We start from the raw sequence: 23612 nt of genomic DNA on the forward strand, positions 1-23612 counted from the left end.
CGAATGTTTACAATAACAAAGGAATGACACCGACGTTTGTCTTCATTTTTTCCCCCTAAAGATTACGACATATGTCGCAGGTGGCCTGAGCACAAAATGGCTGACGAAAATGATGTTTTGGAAAGTTGGGAAGAATTAGACGACAAAGAGGTATATTTTGAATAATTTATGTATGAAATTATGTTTTAATTTACAATTTGATATATATCCTGGAACCAGTTCCAGAAAAAAATGCAAGATTTACTGAAATATTGACATATCTGTCCAGACAATTCAGGAAGTTCAAAACATTTTCAAAAACGAAAATAGAATTTTCAAAATTGTAAACGTTAATATGAATTAAGGCACCGCCTAGCATTGGGGATTTATCTTTTATATATCCGCTTAGAAAGAAATATTCAACGCTCAAGAAAGTGAAACTTTGCTCTAAATTGTGTAGTTTACATTTAGCAGGCTGGTAACATTGCCCGATCGGGCTTACAACACAAAAAGTAATATTTCTTGACAAATAATGAAGATATTTCTTTCAAACTTGGTCCATTTATTTAACATTACATATAATGCTTATCAAGAAAGAAATAACTTTGTTGCCTTCAGTTTAGTTAGAATTAATTCCCTTTTTTAGATTTTTATGATGCATAATTTTTGAAGTACAAAAAAATTATGTTTTAATGCAAAATTATGTTTAAAACAGAAAAGGGTTCAATGGCTTTCTATTGCTCCAAACATGTGCGCCAATACCTTTATTCTATATATTTAGGGTAAATACTTCGTTTCTAGTGCAGATGTATGAGCAATTTTTTTAGGACTAACATTTCTCTATAATGTTGTAAGTGAAAGCAGAGTAAAATGTATACATTCATGTACTAGCGCAATAATTTAGAGCATTAGAAAGCCATTTAACCCTTTTTTGTTTTAAACTTAGCATTAGAACATTATTTTTTTGGACTTCAAAGATTATGTGTCATAAAAATCTGAAAAGGGGAAATAATTCCACCAAAGCTGAAGGCAACCAAGTTATTTTTATTCTAATTTGTATCATTTCTTATGCTTAATAAATGGACCGAGTTTGAAAGAAATATCTTCATTATTTGTCAAGAAATATTACTTTTTGCGTCATAAGCCCGATCGGGCAATGTTACCAGCCTGTTTAGTGTCATCATACCTCTTACAGTGAATATCATACTTTGCAAAATTTACGGAAGCCGTGACGGTGATGTCATTCAGCGTTCTCGCACTAGCTTTTAGGATTTTTGTTTGTTTCTTTGTTTGCACTCCACGCAGAAACTTGACGGCCTTTACACTTCCTTACAGTTTTAAAAGTGTTTTCAGTTGCATGTACAGTTTTCATTACGAAAAAGAAGTAAAACAATCATGTTAGCGCGGTTTACGAGTTTCTATGACTGATTCGGGGTGCTCGGATGTTCATGCAGACAACCAGTCTGTGGTGTGTATATAAACCGGAACCGGAAAACATCAAAAAAATTGCCTCAGTATATGCAGACAACAAAGACGAATAACTATATACAGACGTTACCGTCTCGGGGATTTTCATCCCCTATAAATGCATCTCTAAAAAATTCTTACTTAATTTCTTCATGTCCTTAATATTCTACATCTACTGTGTACTGCCCAACAATCAATTCTGATTATAACTTGGAGGCGCTTTGTCTGGGACAGAAGACTGTGAATGCTTTTCTCCCCGCAATCCGTGACTCTTATTTTGAAATATCGTGCATGTGCAATATATATGAGACGTACATGTATATAAACTGGGTAGTTGATAATTCAAAACAGTATCTAAAAGTTAATAAACTTTCAACTTTTACTTAGATACATCATACAAGTTTCTAAATACAGACTTTTTAAGATAGAGACTTCATTTCAAAAATGATGCAGATGTCAGGCCCGTGTCCAGGATTTTTTTGCTGTGGGGGCCCAACCTGGGGTGGGTTTGGGAGGGGTATCCCCTGTCGATGTCGAAATTTTTTTAATATGGCACATAAAAAGATGCATTTTCCTGCTACCTGAAACACCTTTCGTCTTACCTGTCATGTTACCTGAAATATATAATTGACAAGTTCAAGGTCGGTCAGGGCACTAGACTACTTTTGGGGACAGGTACCCATACCTCAGGAAGGGGAATTTTTCGTAGTTTAAAGACAAAAAGGGGAAGTTTTTACCCATATATATGTTACTACTTTTCACACTTATTAATACTGTTTTCAGTCATTTCTAACTAATGTAACTATATTGCAGCAGTAACATTCCTTAGAGGCACTATAATATAACTTGAAACATAGGTCATATCTAGTTGTGTCAAACAACCTATTATCAGGGGAATTTTCTAATCTGAGAAAGGGGAAAAAAACATATTATTTTATGAGTGGAATGGGGCCCATATTCGGCCCCAAAAACGACCAAACGAGTGCCCTGTGGGTAGGCAGAGTACAAATCATTAATAATTTGATAATATAGGGATAATATAATACATAGCTGCACTGTAAGCCCTGGGTTCGAGTCCCGGTCGGGCCACGATTTTTTCACCATTTGTTACATTTGGCACCCAACGTAAATAACCTATGAAATAATATGGCTACTGCTTTGGCACCTTGAAAAATGTTTCACAATGTTTCTCGGACACTGAGAATTTGGGACGAATTCTAAATTTAGAGGGTGTGTGTGTAGCGAGGTACAGGTATATGGTGATAAATCGATAGGCTAATTGACCGTGTGCCTTGATAGTTCAGTTGGTAGTATGCCTGCATGGAAAGCAAGAGGCCCTGGGTTCGAGTCCCGGTCCAGCCACGATTTCACCACCTGTTACACTAACAATTGCAATATTTTTCTTACCGGCACCGTCTTAGCACTGTCCACGCATCAGGGAAGGGTCTAAGCCAACATCTGTGAGTACGTTAAGGATAGCCTGAGAATGGGCCTCTCCACTACCCAATCAAGTAACGCGTTTAAAAAGCAAGCGATCAATGAAGCATGTACAGTACAGATAAACTTTTACCTGTAACATGCCTGGGGCTAATTTCCACTACCGGACAAGGTTTTATGGCTCTTTAGCCTGTGTATTGCTGTCAAATCAAGCCAGTTGCGCTGGTGTATAAATTTGTTAATTAAGGGGCCCATAGTAATAAAAATTGTAACTAGCCAGCCAGCTGGGGGGGGCCCGGGCCCCCTGGCCCCCCACCTGGGCACTTGCCTGGATGTGTTCATTAACATTATATCTTTCATAATAATACAGTATTTTACCATATAAGTTGTTTTACAAAAAACTACAGCACTTTCAACTCTCGCCTCCCATATTTTGTAGGTCACTATTTTTCATAAAAAAATGGTGTAACTAATTAATTTCAGTGACAAATATTTTAATTCTTGTAATTTTACTCTAATTATGTGTTTAGTTATTGAGCATGACATGGTTTATCATTCCAAGTGTTAGCAGTTTCCCAGAAATTTTCATATAGATGAAGAAGGAATTATTGGAAGTGGCCACATTTTTCTAATTTTTAATTTATTTTGGATTAAAAGAATTTCTGCAAAGTTGTATCACCCTATTCAGAATATTATTAAGATTAATAAGCAAAGTGTTTTGGATGAATTTATTGATTCCTGACTAAGCTAAAGACACTTTCCTTTTTAAAAAGCTTTGTTAAGAATAGGGGTCAAGGTCATTGAAATATCTAAATACAGCCTACCTGAACATTACAACCTTAACAGTCTTCATCATTTGGGCGCTTTCTCGTTGATTTGTGAAATTCCAAGAAAACTGGGACGTCGTCAATGTATAGGTGTGCTTCAAATGTTATTGCACCCCAAATTTTTTGTCCAATATAACTCTGTCAGATTTAGTCTGAGTGTGCACATAAACTTAGTGAATATCTCCAACACAATTTGAACATACTCCGCTGGACTGTCAGAGCATTTAACAACTTTTGTAACATCACAGTAAAACAGAATCATGTAATTTGATTATTTGAACATTCATGAATGGTTGGGGTAGGGACTGATACGTCACCCACCCCTGAAGTTTGCAGTAGGAAATATTGGTAAACTGTTGATATTATCATACTTGAAAAATGTTAACTAGTACAAAATGAATTGAAAAAGAAAACTCAATTAATTATATAGAAAAAAATTAACAACTGAAACAAGAACATAGTCGCTAATTGGTGTTTATTGTGCACAGTGAGGACACAGGAAGGTGTTGTGTCGCCTAACAACTCTGATGCTTGTGCAGAAAGCCAGATGCACCCAGTGCATGCACTCGTCACATTGAGCCCAGTTGACTATTTTAAGTGTTGGGAGGTCGTGGATAGCTGGTGGGGAAATCTTCTTGCAGACACAGCAGACTTTACTTTCTGTGGTTTCTTCCTCATCTGTGTCAGGATCAAGATCAAGATCAGCATTAACCCCACTTGTCGATGGCTTAGGACTTTTACTTGATTGCTTCTTCTCTGCTGTCTTGTTATTTCTGTTCTTTTCGTACTCATTTAGCTCTTCTACGTATTTTTCTTCAGTTATCTCTGTGCCTCCTGCATTTGGCTTCTATATGGCTGTTTTTTTCTTCATACATGTGCATGATGAGCATATTACCTGCTGCTGGCGTTCTTCATTTACCCTCAGAAATTCAACCACTGCATCTTTTCCAGCTTTTAGTGCCTTCACCTTGTCTATTGGCTTGTCTTCTCTAAAACTCTCGCAAGGAATCCACTTTTCTGGAGAAACAGCCTCCTTATGCAAAGGGAAAATGCCTGTTTTCCGGAATCTTGACTGGATATTTAAAGGGTCATAGCTTTCAAGTATTCCCTGCAAGCGATAGAACTCAACATATTTCATACTTGGTAATGGTTTGACCCAGGTGTTGATACAGGAATGAAGAGCACTCAGAGTAATAATAATTTTTAAAGGACCAAAGATAGATACGTCCAAAGGCTGCAACAAGTGGGATGAATGAGCTGGCAAAACAAATAACACAAAACCCTGCTCTTTTGCTCAGTTTATCAGCTGCAGTGTTTTGTGGGAGCTGTGACCATTGTATATCAAAAGTATAGGCTGGCCACTTGTTGATGTTGGTCTAACATATGGGATGAAGTGTTTCTTCAAATATTCCTGGAAGATCTCACTATTTGACCAACCAGACTCTGACATCACGCCTTTGGCACTTGTTGTTGCCCCTTTCATATGGTCAGGATTCCAGCGTTTGCCCTTAAAAATGAAAAACGGCGGTATAGAATTGCCCAATGCATTTGCACAAGCTATAAGCGTCGTGGTCATGCTTTTTGGCGAAGTAATGGCCTGAGGCTTCGACTTAGGGTTGGCAATAACGGTGGGTGGTCACTGGTCAGTGCTCTGGTTGCAGTCCGGTTTCTTCAAGATTGTAAATGAACTGCGGCTTGTCTAGTAAGTCATGTTCTGTCAAAACCTCTTTCAAATTACCGAAGTACTTCCCTAAAGCCTCGGGAGTTGCGCTCTGTGCTCGAGTACTTTCAAGTCCTAAGGCTGCAACAAGTGGGATGAATGAGCTGGCAAAACAAATAACACAAAATCCTGCTCTTTTGCCCAGTTTATCAGCTGCGGTGTTTTGTGGGAGCTGTGACCATTGACATTCATTATTCGTATATCAAAAGTATAGGCTGGCCACTTGTTGATGTTGGTCTAACATATGGGATGAAGTGTTTCTTCAGATATTCCTGGAAGATCTCACTATTTGACCAACCAGACTCTGACATCACGCCTTTGGCACTGGTTGTTGCCCCTTTCATAAGGTCAGGATTCCAGCGTTTTCCCTTAGAAACGAAAAACGGCGGTATAGAATTGCCCAATGCATTTGCACAAGCTATAAGCGTCGTGGTCGTGCTTCTTGTTGAAGTAATGGCCTGAGGCTTCGACTTAGGGTTGGCAATAACTATGGGTGGTCAGTGCTCTGGTTGCAGTCCGGTTTCTTCAAGATTGTAAATGAACTGCGGCTTGTCTAGTAAGTCATGTTCTGTCAAAACCTCTTTCAAATTACCGAAGTACTTCCCTAAAGCCTCGGGGGTTGCGCTCTTTGCTCGAGTACTTTCAAGTCTACGTGGGTTAAGAGATGTCAAGCAATCATTCCAATGTTAACCAAATGGGACCGTTTCGTCTAGCATCAATACCGCTTACAAGAATGAATTGATACTAATACAGATGTAACCTGTGACCTTTCCTCATCTTCAAACATCACCTGACCTCAGTTTGACCTTGACCTCGTTTTGGACTTAGGTTGCTTTATATGGGCCATCTCTCGGTTAACCAAATGGGACCGTTCCATCTAGCATCAATACCGCTTACAAGAATGAATTGATACTTATACAGATGTAATCTGTGACCATTCCTCATCTTCAAACATCACCTGTCCTCAGTTTAACCTTGACCTCGTTTTGGACTTAGGTTGCTTTGTATCAACAAGGATGCTACCAGGGGCATCAAGCGTTTATTGAACGCAGCTCCTTGTTATGCCTTTCAAGTTGTGAATCTATTTACTTTTAAAGCTCTTTGACCCATGTAACAGTCTGATGGGTGTTGGAATCCTGACTCTTGCCGGACACCCTTATAGTGTTTATTCTAGGATGCAAGTTAAAATCCCATTATGAAAAATTGTGTAAGGTTAAAATATTTCAAATCAGTCTAGCAAAATATCAATCACACGACCGTTTAATAAAACTTTACATAGTAGAAAAAATTTCAATCTGAACATGCAGAACTACCTTTAGTTAATGAGATTTTGTTGACAGTATGCGATGAAGATACATTTATAAACATTTTATTACTGATGTAAGATTATTTATATTTCAGGTTCTAGACAAAAGGTTACAAGATATCAAAATTACACAGTCTGACAAAAATGGGTATGTATAACCTTGCAAAAGACATTTAGTTTAGTTTATACTCAAGGGGGAACTTTGTCCCCTATAAGTCACATGTGAGCAGTGAGTTTTACTGTTAACACATTGGAGATCTTATTTCCTAAGTAAAAACCTAAACAGAATTGTATATAGCCACAAGGTTGTATATAGCCACAAGGTTAAATTCAATAATGGACAAGATTGCTCCATGAACACCAGGGTTATGGTCCTTGAATTCATTATATTAATGATTACTGTCATAGTTCACATTGCTGACACATAAAACTTTAAAAATCTTCTTGTCCAAAACCGCAAGGCGTAGAGCCTTGATATTTGGCTTGTGACATCTTCTAATGGTCCTCCATGAAGACTGTACAAATTGTGCCCCTCGGGTGAAAAAGAGGCCATTCCCCTGGGGTCTCAAGTTCTACATAGACTTATATAGGAAAAAACTTTAAAAATCTTGCCTGAAACTTCAAGGCCTAGGCTTTTGATATTTGGTATGTATCATGGCCTTGTGGTCCTCTACTAAATTGTTCAAATTATGCCCCCGTGGTGAAAAGAGGCCCTGCCTGGGGGTCCCAAATTTAACATTATATTTAACATAGATTTATATAGGGAAAAAATCAAAAATCTTTTTGTCTGAAAGTTAAAGGTCTAGGCCTTTGATGTTTGGTATGTAGCACTGCCTAGTGGATCTCTAACAAGAGTGTTCAAATTATGCATCTGCCAGGGGTGAAAAGAGGCCCAGCCCTAGGGGTCACTTGTTATATGAGTTATATAGGAATAATTACTTCAGAAATTATCAGATCATATTTCCTAGACTGTTTAATTATATAGAGATGGTACCTAAAATTTCAAAGTGCATCTGATATTATTTTCTGTTAAAAACTTAATACCGGAGTACCTCAATTATATAATTGTTCAACTTTCATAATTCATTTTTCATGCTGAAAGGCAATATTTAATCCGAAAAATTTGGTCCTACTTGGAAAAGTGAAGCCAGTGACAGATAACTCCTCTATTTAGTTATGTGAACAAAAGTACGCATAGATTCAGATGTGTTTCCCAAAAATATAGTTTACTTCAAGATCTATGAATAATCATTCAAACAAAAAAGTTGAGCATTATCTTTCATTTTCGAACGAAATAATTCAAAGACAATTATTTTTATTCATTAGTGTTGATAATTTACAGGCACTGTATGATCATAGGAAAAAAAACATTATTCGCGAGAAAAAAATGTAAATAGACTATAAGAATTTTACGACATCGAATCCCTCAACATTTTACCAAATTTTTTCCAAGAATAGTCAAGGCCTCAAAATGTATGAGTTAAAAACAGAGCATCATAAAAATGTATATTCTATCTGATGGTCATACCAAAACCATACCAAAAACTGCCGAAAGAAGTTATTTCACTTTTTTATGACACGCACCTTGTGTTTACAAATGTACCTAATTTGCATATTGACCGAGGCGTGCGGCATCGCATTTACCTTGCGGAATCTGCCGTTACAGAAACTTCTGTTAATATAATGCAGATGTTCTTTAGTATAAATAAAATGGTTATGTTAGTTAAAAAGAAATGACAATCACTTTTTTAGCTAATCTATCAAAATAATGAAGCCGGTTTCGCTCTCAAAAGTTCCCGTATTTACTGTACGGTGCTATGTTAAAATATTGCTAGCATGAGATAAGCGATATGCGCTTCAGTTTTGCACTTTATTTGTTGTTGTTATCGTTGAATAAGTAGTCTTAGGTACCATCTCTAAATTATAATTACCTGATGACTTCATGAGATTAGGGGTCACTTGACTGTTACCTTGACCTACTGACCTACTTTCTTGTTTTTTTTTAAGATACATCCTTGAAATTTGGATGACATGTACAGTTTTGCACACTGATATTAAAACTGACTTTCAGTGACCATAAATGTGACCTACTGACCTACTTTCTAATATTTTCGTATCAGTGTGCCATTTTAAGCATGTGGCTCATATTACTCAGGTAAGTGATTCAGGGTCATTGTGACCCTCTTGTTTAAGATTTTTACCTGGAAACATAGTATAAAGTTGATGAGAAACATAAACATAATGTACCTATTGCAGATAACTGACTGATACTGATTCCTGACCAGAGCAAGTGTTGGGAATCCTCGTTTCTATATTGTTTAAATATATAGTTAAAGCTCTCATATTTGCTTATCTGGAAATTCCGGCAGTCTCAAATAAATTGTCAGTTTCCTTTCAAAGTTTCTTCTCAATGTATGTATCTTCACTCTGTTAAGTCATATTTGACTTACTGAGACTTCATGAATTTGAAGACTTTTTGATTATTTATGTTTATTGTAGAACTGATGATGGAGTATCACAAATGAAGGAAGAAGGAAGTCGGACACAATACACACCTCAGGTTCGAATATTGAAAAGGTCAACAGACAATGCCCAAAGTGCCAAAAATAACAAATCAAAGTAAGTACTGCGTTATTGAGCCTTGTTGCAATACCATAAATTGTAAATTTAATGCAAATATATGTAAATTGATACACTAAAGGCATAGGCTTTAAGATTTGTCACGTCATGTTTTATCTGGAAAAATGGTAGCGTTCAATAATTAAGAAATAATTTAGAGCAAAAGTGTTTTAACACAATTTATGCATGATGGGCGGTTATACGTCAAGCATAATAATTTCACAAGGGTGCAGCCCAATTGAAATTATTTGTTTGACATTACTGCCCGAGTGTATAAATAGTGTTATGACTTGGTTTTGCTATAAATTATTTCGATTTTAATATGCCTTTAATCTAAAATGAAATATAGTAGCGCTCTTTCTTGATCGCAACAAAAACTTTGACGTCACTGCACGTTAACGTGACATCATTCTAGTGTAAGTGTGTTTTATATGAGAATACTTATTTTAACCAGCCTGTTTGCTGATTATCGTATTAGTACTCTCTGGTTCCCAGCATGGAGGTATTAACTGACTTTCCCTCATAGAACTAAGGACATAGAACAATTATTTTTGAGACCAGCCTCCGAATGCTATTTTACCATTGGTCAGTGTCATAATTGTTTCCAGAATAAACCAATCAGAAGCCAGAGATTTAAGACTGGTTCCAAAACTCAGTGTTGATGTTGATAATAGATTTGTTATGTTTGTTACTATTTTCCTACAGAGTTCAGGTACAGCCACAGAAAACTCTTCAGCAAAGAGAAGCCGAGTATAAAGAGGCGAGGCTGAGGATTCTGGGAGAAGATTATTCAGGGGCGGTGGCAGAGAACTGTAATAACTCAGCAACAGTCCCGGAAACCAGGTCAGTATGATGAATTATTTATTGTGTTTATTACCAGTTTGCTACAGTTTTAAATGGCATTCAGTGAAAGTATTAATGTATTTTGTTTTTTGGACCTCATATTCATTTGTCGTTTGTAAGTAATCAACAACTTCTCCACATTAATCTGAGGAAGATGTTATATTTAATTTTTAGCTCGAGTGTACGAAGTATGGAGAGCTGTCCTACTCGACCCGGCATGCTGATGCACTTCCAAATTATCTCTGTAATTACTTGATGGATTTGTTTCAAACTTAAAATAGTTATTCCTCATCATCACCCACATCATATGGCACAGGGGTGATAACTCTCACACCAATATTTCATGAAATATTCCCCCTTTTTATTTAAAATTTCCGGTTAAAGGACAAGGAAAGCCTGATAAGTTAATTTCTTATGAAAGCCATTCACAAGCCTTTCATAAACCCGCCCGCTTAGCTCAGTAGGTAAGATCGTTGGTCTCCGGATTGCGGGGTCGTGAGTTCGATCCTCGGGTGAGGTGTATGTTCTCCGTGACTATTTGATAAACGACATTGTGTCTGAAATCATTAGTCCTCCACCTCTGATTCATGTGGGGAAGTTGGCAGTTACTTGCGGAGAACAGGTTTGTACTGGTACAGAATCCAGGAACACTGGTTAGGTTAACTGCCCGCCTTTACATGACTAAAATACTGTTGAAAAACGGCGTTAAACCCAAAACAAACAAACAAGCCTTTCATAATGCTGAAAGAATTTTTAAAATTAGACCACCATTGAAAAAGATATAGCAGTTTGAAATTTAAGAAAATTGTTAGTCATGGGGGCAGCTATTTTGTGTGTCATTTACACACTGCTTAATTCTTTATTTAGCAAATATTCTTTCGTGTTTTATGTTTCTTGCATGTAAGATGTAAAACATGGTAATTTCTTTCATTATAGCTAGAAAAAATAGAGAAATTATTTTATAGAAATAAGAAAATACAGTTTAAATATGTGTCTAGAAATTTGATAAATCCGCCATATTGATTTTTGTTGCCATGAAAACAAAATGGCCACCATTTATAATAAAATATTTAAGTCCTCATAACTTTCTCATTTTTATGTCGATTTTGAAAATTCTTTCACTTCTTTGAATAATTAAAGAAATACTAGCATATGGAATCAACATCAAAACAACATTGCCTTTCCCTTTAAAGTTTTGATGCACTTTCACTCTATCTCAGTTATTACTAAATGGATTTGATTCAAACTTAAAAAAGTTGTCCCACCTTATCACCCACATTATATGACACAAGGTCCATAACTCTGGTACCAATATTTCATGAATTATGTCCCATTTTACTTAGACTTTCAAGTTAATTTTGATGCATTTTAGTTATTAGTAAATGGATTTGATTCAAACTTGTAAGTGTTATTTCACATCATCACCCACATCATATGACACAAGGTGCAAAAATCACTCTTGCACCAATATTTCATGAATTATCCCCCTGTTATATTCTAAATTATACTTATTTAATGTTCTTTATCTCCCTTATTACTTAATACTTTTGGCACATACTCAAGCTATTGTCCAATATCTTTATCTTTATTTGAATCATTAAACTCACTAGTGACAGCTCCAGCTTCGCCAGATGTGCACGGTTTCACTATCCAGCATGGAAATAGTCGAGCGGGGTGTCTCCTGTGACAGCTCTTGTTTTATACTGACCTAGTGTAGTTACATTATTATGCCTGCAGTGTCAAGGCATTTTGTGTTTAAACTGTCTGTCACACTTCCTTTTGTATATGTACAGAACTTTACCTGCTGTTGTCATCCAGTTCAAATGACACTTAGTATATATATAATCAGTATGAAGAAAGGCATGCACATATTGCCAGGACTTATGCGTCTGATTATTAATTATCCCCCCGCCAAAGGCGAAGGGGATATTAGAAATGCTCTCCGTCCGTGCGTGCGTGCGTGCGTGCGTCCGTCCGCAACATTCTTTGTCCGGAGCATAACTCCAAAAGTACTGGAGGGATTTTCTTCAAACTTCATACACTGATAGAACACATTGGGAGGAAGTGCAGTGTGCAAGAACAATAACTCTACCTTGCCTATTTTTGAGTTATTCCCCTTTATCTTATTTTCTTAAAAAATTTTGTCCGGAGCATAACTCCAAAAGTACTGGAGGGATTTTCTTCAGACTTCATACACTGATAGAACACATTGGGAGGAAGTGCAGTGTGCAAGAACAATAACTCTGCCTTGCCTGTTTTTGAGTTATTCCCCTTTATCTTATTTTCTTAAAAACTTTTGTCCGGAGCATAACTCCAAAAGTACTGGAGGGATTGTCTTCAAACTTCATACACTGATAGAACACATTGGGAGGAAGTGCAATGTGCAAGAACAATAACTCTACCTTGCCTATTTTTTGAGTTATTCCCCTTTATCATATTTTCTTAAAAAAAATTGTCCGGAGCATTTCTTCTTCATGCATAGAGAGATTTTGATATAACTTGGCACAAATGGTCACCACCACGAGACAGAATGTCATGCGCAAGATCCAGGTCCCTAGGTCTAAGGTCAAGGTCACACTTAGAGGCCAAAGGTCAGATACAAGAATGACTTTGTCCGAAGCATTTCTTCTTCATGCATGGAGGGATTTTGATGTAACTTGGCACAATTATACACCATCATGAGACGAAGTGTCATGCGCAGTTCCCTTCTTTAGAATTACCTCCCTTTGTTGTTACTTTAAATAGCTTTTATTGTAACTTTTTCATTACTAGTCGTACGGAAAAATCGAGACCACTTTTCTGTAGTACAACATGCATGCTATATCCAATTTTGAGGTGTATTTTGACCAATCTCTACCTGGTAAAGATTTTTTTGTGGACTTGCAATTTTTTTTTTTTTTTTTTTTTTTTTTTAAGATTAACTTCCCTTAGTTGTTACAATAAATAACTTATATTGTAACATTTTTATAATTGACCGTAGGGAAAAAACAAGACCACTTTTTTGTGGTACAACATGGATGTTACTTTCCAATTTTACGTGTATTTTAAGATATCTCTACCTGGTAAGGAGTTTTTTTGTGGACTTAGAAAAACAAAAGACTTACAATGATTACCAAACAACCACAAAATTAAAATTCCATTTGCAAATACAGCTGCTAGAGTAAAGAAATTTGCTGTGACGGGCATATATTGTGACATTCTGGCACTCGTGTTCCCTGTTAGCTTTCCATTCATTCTTTTTACAGTAGCCATATAGAAAAACATCATAGCTATACTGTTCATGATAAGTAATAAAATTTAGCAGTAAACTACCTCACCATGCACTGACTTATTCTTTCTTCCTCATCTTTAAAACCCCTGATGCGGACCACAACTAAATGGTTCTTCAAAGCTTTCCCCAAAATTAATACTTTCAAACTTGCCAGGAACTTTAGCCTTCAGTTATAATATGCCTGGCGGGGGGATTGGCCATGTCTAACATGGCTCTTGTTTCATTTTGGACTGAGTTAACAATGTTACCATTACATGTTTATCTGTGTACTCAACTCTGACTTAATCAAGTTAAAAGTTATGTCTGTACCTTATGTACTCAACTCCAATAATGTCAGTTACTCCTGTACCTTGTGTACACAACTCCAGAAATGTCAGTTATGTTTGTATCTTGTGTACTCAACTCCAGTAATATTGGTTACATTTGTACCTTGTGTATTCAACTCCAATAATGTCAGTTACGAAACCTAAGTGGATCTTACCATTTCGTGCTTCAAACTTTGCCACATTTTTACTTAAACGGATATATCTGTGACTTTTGTGCTTAAAAAGTTGGCAAACAAAACTTGATTGAATTTGAGTGCTGGATATTCTGACATTTATATACTTTTTCCATGAAACAGTTTTTGCATAACATTTATAAATTATTCTGATTTTATTTGGCACAGGCCAGTGAAGCTGATAAAACAAACAGAAGAGTTGAAATTAGAGCCCAACAAAGTGCAGCTTCTACGTGAGCCGCGAGGTCCCAACGGGACACCAGGATTTGATCAAAACAGATAGCAGAGACTCAATGATGACATGATAAACAAAATGGCTAAATTTATTGTTAATTGGTCCCTCATCCGTCCTGAACAAACCTTGTGTATTCAGGAATTGTGTAATATTAAGTCTTTAATATTTTAAGATCTATGTAATGATTTTAAAAAAGATCTACTTGTGCACATGAAAACTGCTGCATTTGATACCAAATCACATGATAAAAATGGTGTCTGTGATCAGATACAGACTATTGTTACATTTTTACAGACTTGTGACCTTGAAGCATCATGTGTATAATGTAGACAATATTAACAATATGGCAAAAACAGCCGTAATGTATTAATATTTTGTCACATTTGAAACAAATGTCTTCAGAATATGCCGAGTAAGATCTGGACTTTTTGTTGCATTTTGATGAAAAAAAATCAGAATCATGTTCAAATGAAATATTTTTTTTATCATTTCAAAATGTTAATGATTGCTTCTGAAAATATGAATTTGGAATGTTATTTTTGTAATAGCTTTTGTGATGATGTGTTTCCCACAGTTACCTCATCTGTTTACACTGTCCCATCTTATTGATAGAGCTTTACTGCTATTTTTCATTGCAAAATTAATTCTTTCCATTTATGGGATTATGTACTGTATGATTTATTTGAGTGTGCAAGCCATGACTATGAAACACATGGCAGAGCCAGTGGTTTAGTACATGAAGTTGTGAGAAGTGCACTGTTACTTTGAAAAGCTAAAACACAAAGTTGCTTTGAAGACAGGCAGGAATAAGTTGTTCTAAAGGCAAGAATGACAGAGTTGCTTTGAGAAAAAGCAAGACATGGATTGCCCCAAAGGCAAGAAAGACAGAGTTGCTTTGTCAAAAAGCAAGACATGGATTGCCCCAAAGGCAAGAAAGACAGAGTTGCTTTGTCAAAAAGCAAGACATGGATTGTCCCGAAGGCAAAAATGGTCGAGTACTTTGTCAAAAAGCAGGACATGGATTGCCCCAAAGGCAAGAAAGACTAATTGCTTTGTCAAGAAGCAAGACACAGATTGCTTTGAAGGCAAGAAGACAGTTGCTAGGCTGTATTGCTTCAAAAAGAAGAAAAATTGAGTTATATTGAAGGCAATGCTGACAAGCAAAAAAACAGCATTTTGAAAGCAAGGAATTGTTGGTGTGAAGGCAACCTTAATAAAGTTAGTTAAAGGCAAGAAAGAGAAAGTTGCATTGAATACAAAAGAAGACCATGACTTTAAAGGCAAGCAAGACAATGGCCTTGCAGTCCGATTAAAGTTTCAAGGTAAAATAGACAAGGTGAGAAAGGCAAGTTGCCTTGAAGGCAAGGGAGAGGAATTTGATTTGAAGACATTAAAACAAAGTTGCTTTAAAGTATGGTATTGGAAATGAGACAGGTGATAGATTTCAGTTCAGAAGCAGGGACAAGAATGTCTGTACTTTAGGTTGTATAGGACAACCTTCATAAGAAGGCAAACATGTCTGTATTGGCTTGAAATAAGATATAAACACTTGCTGCTAAATAATATTTGTATGCTGTTTGATTTAAGTGGAGACAAGGCAATGTGGAGATGAATACAAAGATGTCCGTATTGGCTAGAAGCCAAGAACAGAAGTGCTGTTGTGAAATATCTTTTGAATGACTGTGTTGAAATGTCAGGCAGTGTGATATTGGCCAAGTCAGGATTATAACGGTATTTGCTCAAAGGCAAACAAGCAAATGTTGATGTAACAGCAAGTGTAGTTTGCTGTTATGAAGAATCAGATTGATGCTTTGGTGTGAAGGCAGCTTCAGCTGTATTTTTACACAGGCATTGCAGCATGATTTGAAGAATGATGTATGAGGTGTACAGAGTAAGCTAGACAGTGCTGTTAAACAAGGACAAAGCAGTGTTGTGTGAAGTGGTTGTGGAAAGGGAGGAAATACAAGAGAAGAGTAGAATGTAGGTGTTGTTATAAAGTTGCTTTAAAAAATAAGTAAGGATGACAGTGACTTGTGAGTGAGGTTAAATAGATAGTTAAAGTTGATATGGAGGTTAGCATGAAGTTTATTTTGCCGTATGAAACCTTTGCTTGTTTAAAAGTACAGTTGTTGTTTGTCGTTTTGGAGGCAAGTATGGAATGTTTTTGAAGTCTTTGTTTTTAATACTGCGCAAGTTGAAATTGGAAGCATGGGAAGTTAGCTGGAAGGGACACAAAGTTGTCCAATTAGTGAAGAATGGTTGTTTTATTTGAGTAATCTTGCATAGCGGACTGGAGTTTCCAGTAATTTTACAGATGCTGAAAATTTTCATATTTTTTCTAGGCATAAAACTCTTGTGCTGTAAATAATGTACAACAAACTAATCTGTAAAGAAGATTCCTACCATAATTATCATTTTTTACATAAAACCAGAGCAGAATTAACTTGATAGTTCCTCGTTTTTCCTGTATAATATATTTTACAATTTAAAAATGTAATAATACAAAAAAACATACCGTAATGTTTTACTGTAGATAATAAAGCAAAACCAAAATTATTACATTATTTTGTATTGTGATGTTGCGATGTATTTCCTGATTATGGATGTAAAGTTTCCACACTTTGTTGCATATACTGTTGTAAAAAAAGTGCTATAAAAAGTTATTTGTATGATTTTATGTCCACTTTTATTTGTTGAATATGGCATGCAAGGAAAAGATTCAGTCTTGGGTTGCAGGTGAAGATGGTAATATCCGACTCTCGGGGTAACTGTTTATATGGTAACTCTATAGAGCTTCGTTACTGCCTTAATAGTTAACCTTAAGACGGATGTTCTGAAACTTCAACCAGTGAAAGAATCAGATAAAGTGAGTAAGATTCCGAACCAGTCTGTTTCAACTGATGATGATTATCTCTCTGTGAATGCAAAGAGTATGTTTAGTAATAAGTGAGATAAATTAGGTAGACTGAAAAGGAATTATTCATTGATGTTCACTCAGTTAAAATTTTGACAAATTTGTTTCTTTTTTTTTTTGAACAGCATGATTTAGAATGGAACAAATAAACAATATCGGATGTGATATATGGAACAAATATTTATTAAAATAAGAAAATTATGATCTACCATTAAAATCTCTTGTTGTTGCTGCTGCTGCGATATATATGTGTTAGGACTGGTGCTGATTATTATTTGTTTCTTACCATTTCATTTAAAAACTTTGGTTTAGATCATGTGAAAATATTTTTTGAATATTAAGTATGTGAATGTATGTTGATAACTTTGTAGAAAAAATGGTATTTGCAGCATGGTAGATTTGAGTATTATGATAGATTTGTAGGGTATACTTCATGTATTGTCCAACGTCATTGATACTTAACCTTTAGCATGCTGACAGCAAATATTTCTGCCTTTGCGACCAGTGCAGACCAAGATCAGCCTACACATCCGTGCAGTCTGATCATGGTCTGCACTGTTCGCTATTCAGTCAGTAAATTTTTAACAAACATCCCTTTGAATAGTAAATGGTATTGCCCAAATTGAATAATGGATCAGTCCATTTTAGAAATTTAGCAGGGTAAGGGTTAAGATGTACTGTGTACCATATTCAGTATACCTGGAATGTGAACTGATTATCAGTAGTTTAGATTTGACTCGCACCTTTTTGTTGGTCAAGCAAATAAAATGTTATCTACACTATAATATAATCATCAGGATTGAAGACACAGCCTTGTGTGTTTGAGCCATCAAGGTGGAGCAATATGTACTTCATTATAATTATGTATATGATTTTGCCCTGGACTTTATGTGGAGTTCAAGCATAGCGAAGGTATTCAGATGATCTGAATTTGAGCAATCCTAAATCAAACAAATTTGACTGTAATTTTTATTTTGCGATTTAAAAGTCAGTAGCTTGCTGATGTTGTTTACAGTTCATGACTTAATATTAACTATTTTAGTGGATATAGAGCTGGACTAGTGTTCATCAGTTTTTCAAGTCTGGGACTTTGAAAGTCTCTATCTCTTTGTACTGTCTTTCAATTGGTAAATAAGAGGAAGGTTTATTGAAACTCTGCAAAATTGTGTGTTCTGAAGCTAAAGGAAGATCAGCAAAATTTTATTTAATTAAGTGTTAAATGTTCTCTCAGTAAAGTTATGGCAAACTGAATATTTGGGTTTTTTTAGTCTCGGTTTCAGACTTACAGATGATGAATATGGGCCAAACATAAATATTACTGTTTATAAATTCCCTGATTGCTCCATTTTTGAACTTGAAGGAAAACGAAACCATTTGCAGAAATTACCCACTGTATATGTTCATACAAATATGTAACAGTAAAGTGATTTTAAAAAAAAGTTTTTGAAGAAGTAATCAAAAATACTATTTTTGATAGCAGAGTTTATTCAGTTCAATGATTGTAATGATTGTGTTAAAAAAACTGAAATAAATGTCTTGAATAGGGGAACACAGCTGTTTTATTTATTTTTAGGTTTTGACAATGTTAAAATAGATTTGAGTAATTAATATTTCAGTTTCAGAAGCTGAAACAGTTTTTGTGTGTGTATTGTATATTTGGTGTAAAGCCTTTTGTAGTTTAGTTGTAGAGAACACGTCACATCTACCGATTTTTAAATTACAGTAATAAGAGAAAAGAAGTTTTTGCTAGACTGGTTTTAATTACATTTTTTGCAAATAAAAATAAATATACTTCTCAGAATGGTAAATTTACATTATATTTTTTCAGATAAAGAATTGAAATGTGTCGACTTAAGTGCTTATTTTTGATTTTTTGTACTCATTGATTTCAAGCAAATTAATTAGGTACATATGTATTAACATAATGTTTTACATTTTTTATTAACTGTAATTTATGTTTTAAGTTATGCACTTATGAGTGTATCAATATACGCAGTTGGCAATATGAAGTTCCACTGTTATACTGCTTTTATTTCAGACTTCAACATTAACCATTACATACATTAACCATTTATTAAAGGTAAAACATCTTTTACAGTCAGTATTCAGATACAGGGCACTGAATATGTTTAAGCAATACATGTATTTATTTTACTTTTTAACCATTTGTTTTCATCTTTGAAAACCTGTTTATATCATTGTCAATATTGTGAGGCAGTCAGATGCTGTTGGCACCGTTAGGCTGTGGGATGTTACATTACCTGGTAGGCTGTCAAATGTTGTTGGCATCATTAGACAGTCTGATGGTCTTGGCATAATTATGCTTTCGGATGCTGTAGGAATCATTAGACAGTCGGATGCTGTTGGCATAATTATGCTTTCGGATGCTGTAGGAATCATTAGACAGTCGGATGCTGTTGGCATAATTATGCTTTCGGATGCTGTAGGAATCATTAGACAGTCGGATGCTGTTGGCATAATTATGCTTTCGGATGCTGTAGGAATCATTAGACAGTCTGATGCTGTTGGCATAATTATGCTTTCGGATGCTATAGGAATCATAAGACAGTCAGATGCTGTTGGCATAATTATGCTTTCGGATACTGTAGGAATCATTAGGCAGTTGGATGCTGTTGGCATCAAACTCATTTTTCCTTTTCAGTGATTTTAATTTTGTTTGATTTATACAAATGAAACTTAGCCTGTAGTTATTCGGATCAGTGGTCAAGGTCATAATTACTAAAAATAGAAAGAAAAAGGAAACAGTTACTGCTGTCATTAATAAATGAGGTTAGTATTGAATGGATCATGTGAAACTTCACCTTCAGCAAGCTTTTATCAATACCAAGGTCACCATTATGAATAATAATTTACACTGGGTGCCTGTTTAGCACAATGGGGAGAGTGCAGATCTGTGGATTGTGGGGTTGAGTTAGATCTGTTGGCGATATAGATGTTCTGACAGTTTGTTAGAATAAATTGTTTCTGATATCATACGTCCACAACCTTTGATTCATTTGGAGAAGTTGATTGTTTGTGCGAGTTATTTGTAGAGAACATTTTAATACTGGTACAGAATCCAGGAACACTGCCCATTGTTACATAATTGAAATGTTGTTGAAAAATGGTGTTAAACCAAAAACAAGCTAACAGAATATAGTGCTCAGTTGCTTCATGTAGTTTTGATTGATATATGAAATGAGACTTGTTGTACCAGTAGCAAAATATCATATGAGGCCTTTAGGGTGAAGGTCAAGGTCATTGTTACTAAATTTGGCAGTGTATTGACCCGCCTTTTCAAAATCGCAGAATAGTCAAGCATTTCGAGTATTTGAATTCCAAAGGCTGAAGTAGCTTGGCCTAAGAAATTTCCAGAAACCTAGTCCTCTGGTAGAATTTTCAAAATATTGCTTATTTACTGTCCAAAGAGAGCTTTATAGTAAAACTGAGTTTGCCAAAAGGACTTTCTACTGGAATATATGGAATATAATGAGAAAATTAATACTAGGTAGAGTGGGGGATTTTTTGTTGCTTGGTGATGTTGCTTTGTTGTTATTGCAAGTTCCAAATAGTCTATAGCATAAAATATTGTGCAGATACACAACAAAAGGTCATATGAAAATTATTGATTTGGTAAGTGCTGAAGTCATAGACGCGACTTTTATTATTTTCTAGTAAAGTTTTAACAAACCTATTCTATGTTGTTTTTAATAAATACTCATCTTTTTTATGCTCTTGTAATATAATCTCTCTTTACATGAAGGATATTACATAAATGTCTCTTCCTACTGAATTAATTAAACAAGTTGAATGAAATATTAAATTGTGAGGCTCTGCTGAGCATTTTATTAATTTTATTCAATGAGTTTAATAAATTCAATGTGGAAAGACACAAATGTAATATTCTTTTTATCACATGTTAGCTTTTCCTGTTGAAACATCCAACTTTCTTCTTTCTTTACCTATGTAGTAGATAAAGTCAAAGTTTTTTTTACCCTTGGGCTAGTGTATTATCAAATTTATGTAATGGCTTTATTTCACTCCCACGATGCCAACCATGTGATAAATGAAGTTATAACATTTTCTCATGCTATGAATTAAGTATTTTATATATGTAACAGGAATATCTTATTTTCATAAACCTACAAAATTTAAATGAAATTAAAAGTTAAAATTCATTTTCTCTGTAAAAGTTGATGGTATGATAGGTGCAATCAACTTGCAGTACTGTTAAATATAATTTTTACTTTTGCACATTTGCTGCAGGTTTCATACATAGCAAGAGACTTAGTGTGTTAAAGTAACTTAGTTTTTAAAATCTTGTCATAAGTTATAGTCTTTTTCTTCCTATCTTCTGTTGAGAAATGTTTTATTAAGATTGTAAGAATACCTTACTTGGTGAGTTACCTTACTTGAAATCTTTTCATAAGAGTTACCTTTCTTGGAATGCCTATTTTCTTTAAAAAGTTACCTTACCTGGAAAATTTTGCACAAGATGATTTAAAGTCACTTTTTTTCAAAGCATTATCTTACTTGAAATTTTGTTCATTGTTTTTAGTTCTTGAACTGCGATAGAAATAAAATATTACAGAAAGATGCTGTATGTACGGAAATGAAAACTAAATGTATAGAGGTTTTCGGAAATTGTAATTGACTGTTGCAGATTGTAAAATATAGTTCTTTGTTTGATCAGACATTTATAAAGTGTTTTTAAATTAGATCTGCTGCTGACAGGAGTGCCACTACCTTGTTCAGTCAGCTATATAGGACCTTTTATATTGATTTGCAGTAAAATCACACTCACCTTGTTTGAACATTTTGTAGAGACTTTGTATGTCCATTTTACACTCTCTGTTTTTTGTTGGTCCAATTCTAACTGTATATGTGGCTTGATATGTATGAAAGTGCCTATGTCTCGGTAAAGGGTTAGACAGTAAAGGAAGATAGGTTTACATACAATATCCTAAAAATCTATGTAGTTCCAGTTTTTGTTTGTTTTTATGCCCCCGAAGGGAGGCATATAGTTTTTGAACCGTCTGTCGGTCTGTCCGCAATTTTCGTGTCCGGTCCATATCTTTGTCATCGATGGATGGATTTTCAAATAACTTGGCATGAATGTGTACCACAGTAAGATGGCGTGTCGCGCGCAAGACCCAGGTCCGTAGCTCAAAGGTCAAGGTCACACTTAGACATTAAAGGATAGTGCATTGATGGGCGTGTCCGGTCCATATCTTTGTCATCGATGGATGGATTTTCAAATAACTTGGCATGAATGTGTACCACAGTAAGACAACGTGTCGCGCGCAAGACCCAGGTCCGTAGCTCAAAGGTCAAGGTCACACTTAGACTTTAAAGGATAGTGCATTGATGGGCGTGTCCGGTCCATATCTTTGTCATCCATGGATGGATTTTCAAATAACTTGGCATGAATGTGTACCACAGTAAGACAACGTGTCGCGCGCAAGACCCAGGTCCGTAGCTCAAAGGTCAAGGTCACACTTAGACGTTAAAGGATAGTGCATTGATGGGCGTGTCCAGTCCATATCTTTGTCATCCATGGATGGATTTTCAAATAACTTGGCATGAATGTGTACCACAGTAAGACGTGTCGTGCGCAAGACCCAGGTCCGTAGCTCAAAGGTCAAGGTCACACTTAGACATTAAAGGTCATTTTTCATGATAGTGCATTGATGGGCGTGTCCGGTCCATATCTTTGTCATTCATGCATGGATTTTAAAATAACTACGCATGAATGTGTGACACAGTAAGATGACGTGTAGCGCGCAAGACCCAGCTCCGTAGGTCAAAGGTCCTAAACTCTAACATCGGCCATAGCTATTCATTCAAAGTGCCATAGGGGGCATGTGTCATCCTATGGAGACAGCTCTTGTTTTTTTTTAAATTGAACCTGTGTAAACAAACTTTGTATTGTAACTTGACGTCTCCCAACACATTGGTTTGTGTAATAAAAAAATAATGTATATCCATTCACCCTTGCATTTAAATGAAGTGGTATGGGGAGACACATGCTTTTACCAATTACAAGTTTTAAAATGCTAGGTATGTAGAATTCATTGAAATCAAATCGATACCACTAAGTCATAGGGCTAACACTTTAGGACTAGATCCTATTGAAGTATGTGAAAAAAATGTTAATACTTCTGTTGATTAAAAGAAGAGGAAAGACTGTATTTGTTTGTTGTTTAATTATTTCCCTATTGGTATTTCACTCAACCTCAGCCCCATGTGGTTCTGGGACGATCTGTGTATGAAAAGAATTGGAACCACTGCCTTACCCTTGCATGATCATAAGAGGCGACTAATAGGGTCTTAACACTTGGTTTTGCAGTAACTCTGTGATTCCAGCAGGTATGCAAATTTTGATTCCATACCTCATGTTTTTATTCCGATGTAAATGAGATGTGGAACCAAAATTTGTAGTCCTGTTTGGCACCATATAACCTATACTGATTTGGTGCGCCGTAAAACCCAAAT

At 35.6% G+C, this 23612-nt stretch overlaps 1 protein-coding gene across 1 annotated transcript; it reads left to right on the forward strand.

Moving 5' to 3' along the window:
• Positions 1–28: 28 nt before the first annotated feature.
• On the forward strand, positions 29–23304 carry LOC123528098 (SUZ domain-containing protein 1-like). The gene is made up of 5 exons (XM_053522870.1): positions 29–150; positions 6832–6884; positions 9236–9355; positions 10061–10198; positions 14137–23304. Exons 1-5 carry the CDS (start codon positions 97–99, stop codon positions 14249–14251), a joined length of 480 nt encoding a protein of 159 aa, XP_053378845.1. The 5' UTR covers positions 29–96; the 3' UTR covers positions 14252–23304.
• The last annotated feature ends 308 nt before the right edge of the window (positions 23305–23612 follow it).

Source organism: Mercenaria mercenaria, chromosome 14, assembly GCF_021730395.1.
Source record: "Mercenaria mercenaria strain notata chromosome 14, MADL_Memer_1, whole genome shotgun sequence".
NCBI classification, from domain to species: domain Eukaryota; kingdom Metazoa; phylum Mollusca; class Bivalvia; order Venerida; family Veneridae; genus Mercenaria; species Mercenaria mercenaria.

Coding starts and splice junctions, on each gene's coding strand:
- LOC123528098 (XM_053522870.1), top strand. CDS start 97: ATGGCTGACGAAAATGATGTTTTGGAAAGTTGGGAAGAATTAGACGAC. Junction 6,885..9,235: donor ACACAGTCTGACAAAAATGG/GTATGTATAACC, acceptor TGTTTATTGTAG/AACTGATGATGGAGTATCAC. Junction 10,199..14,136: donor GCAACAGTCCCGGAAACCAG/GTCAGTATGATG, acceptor TATTTGGCACAG/GCCAGTGAAGCTGATAAAAC.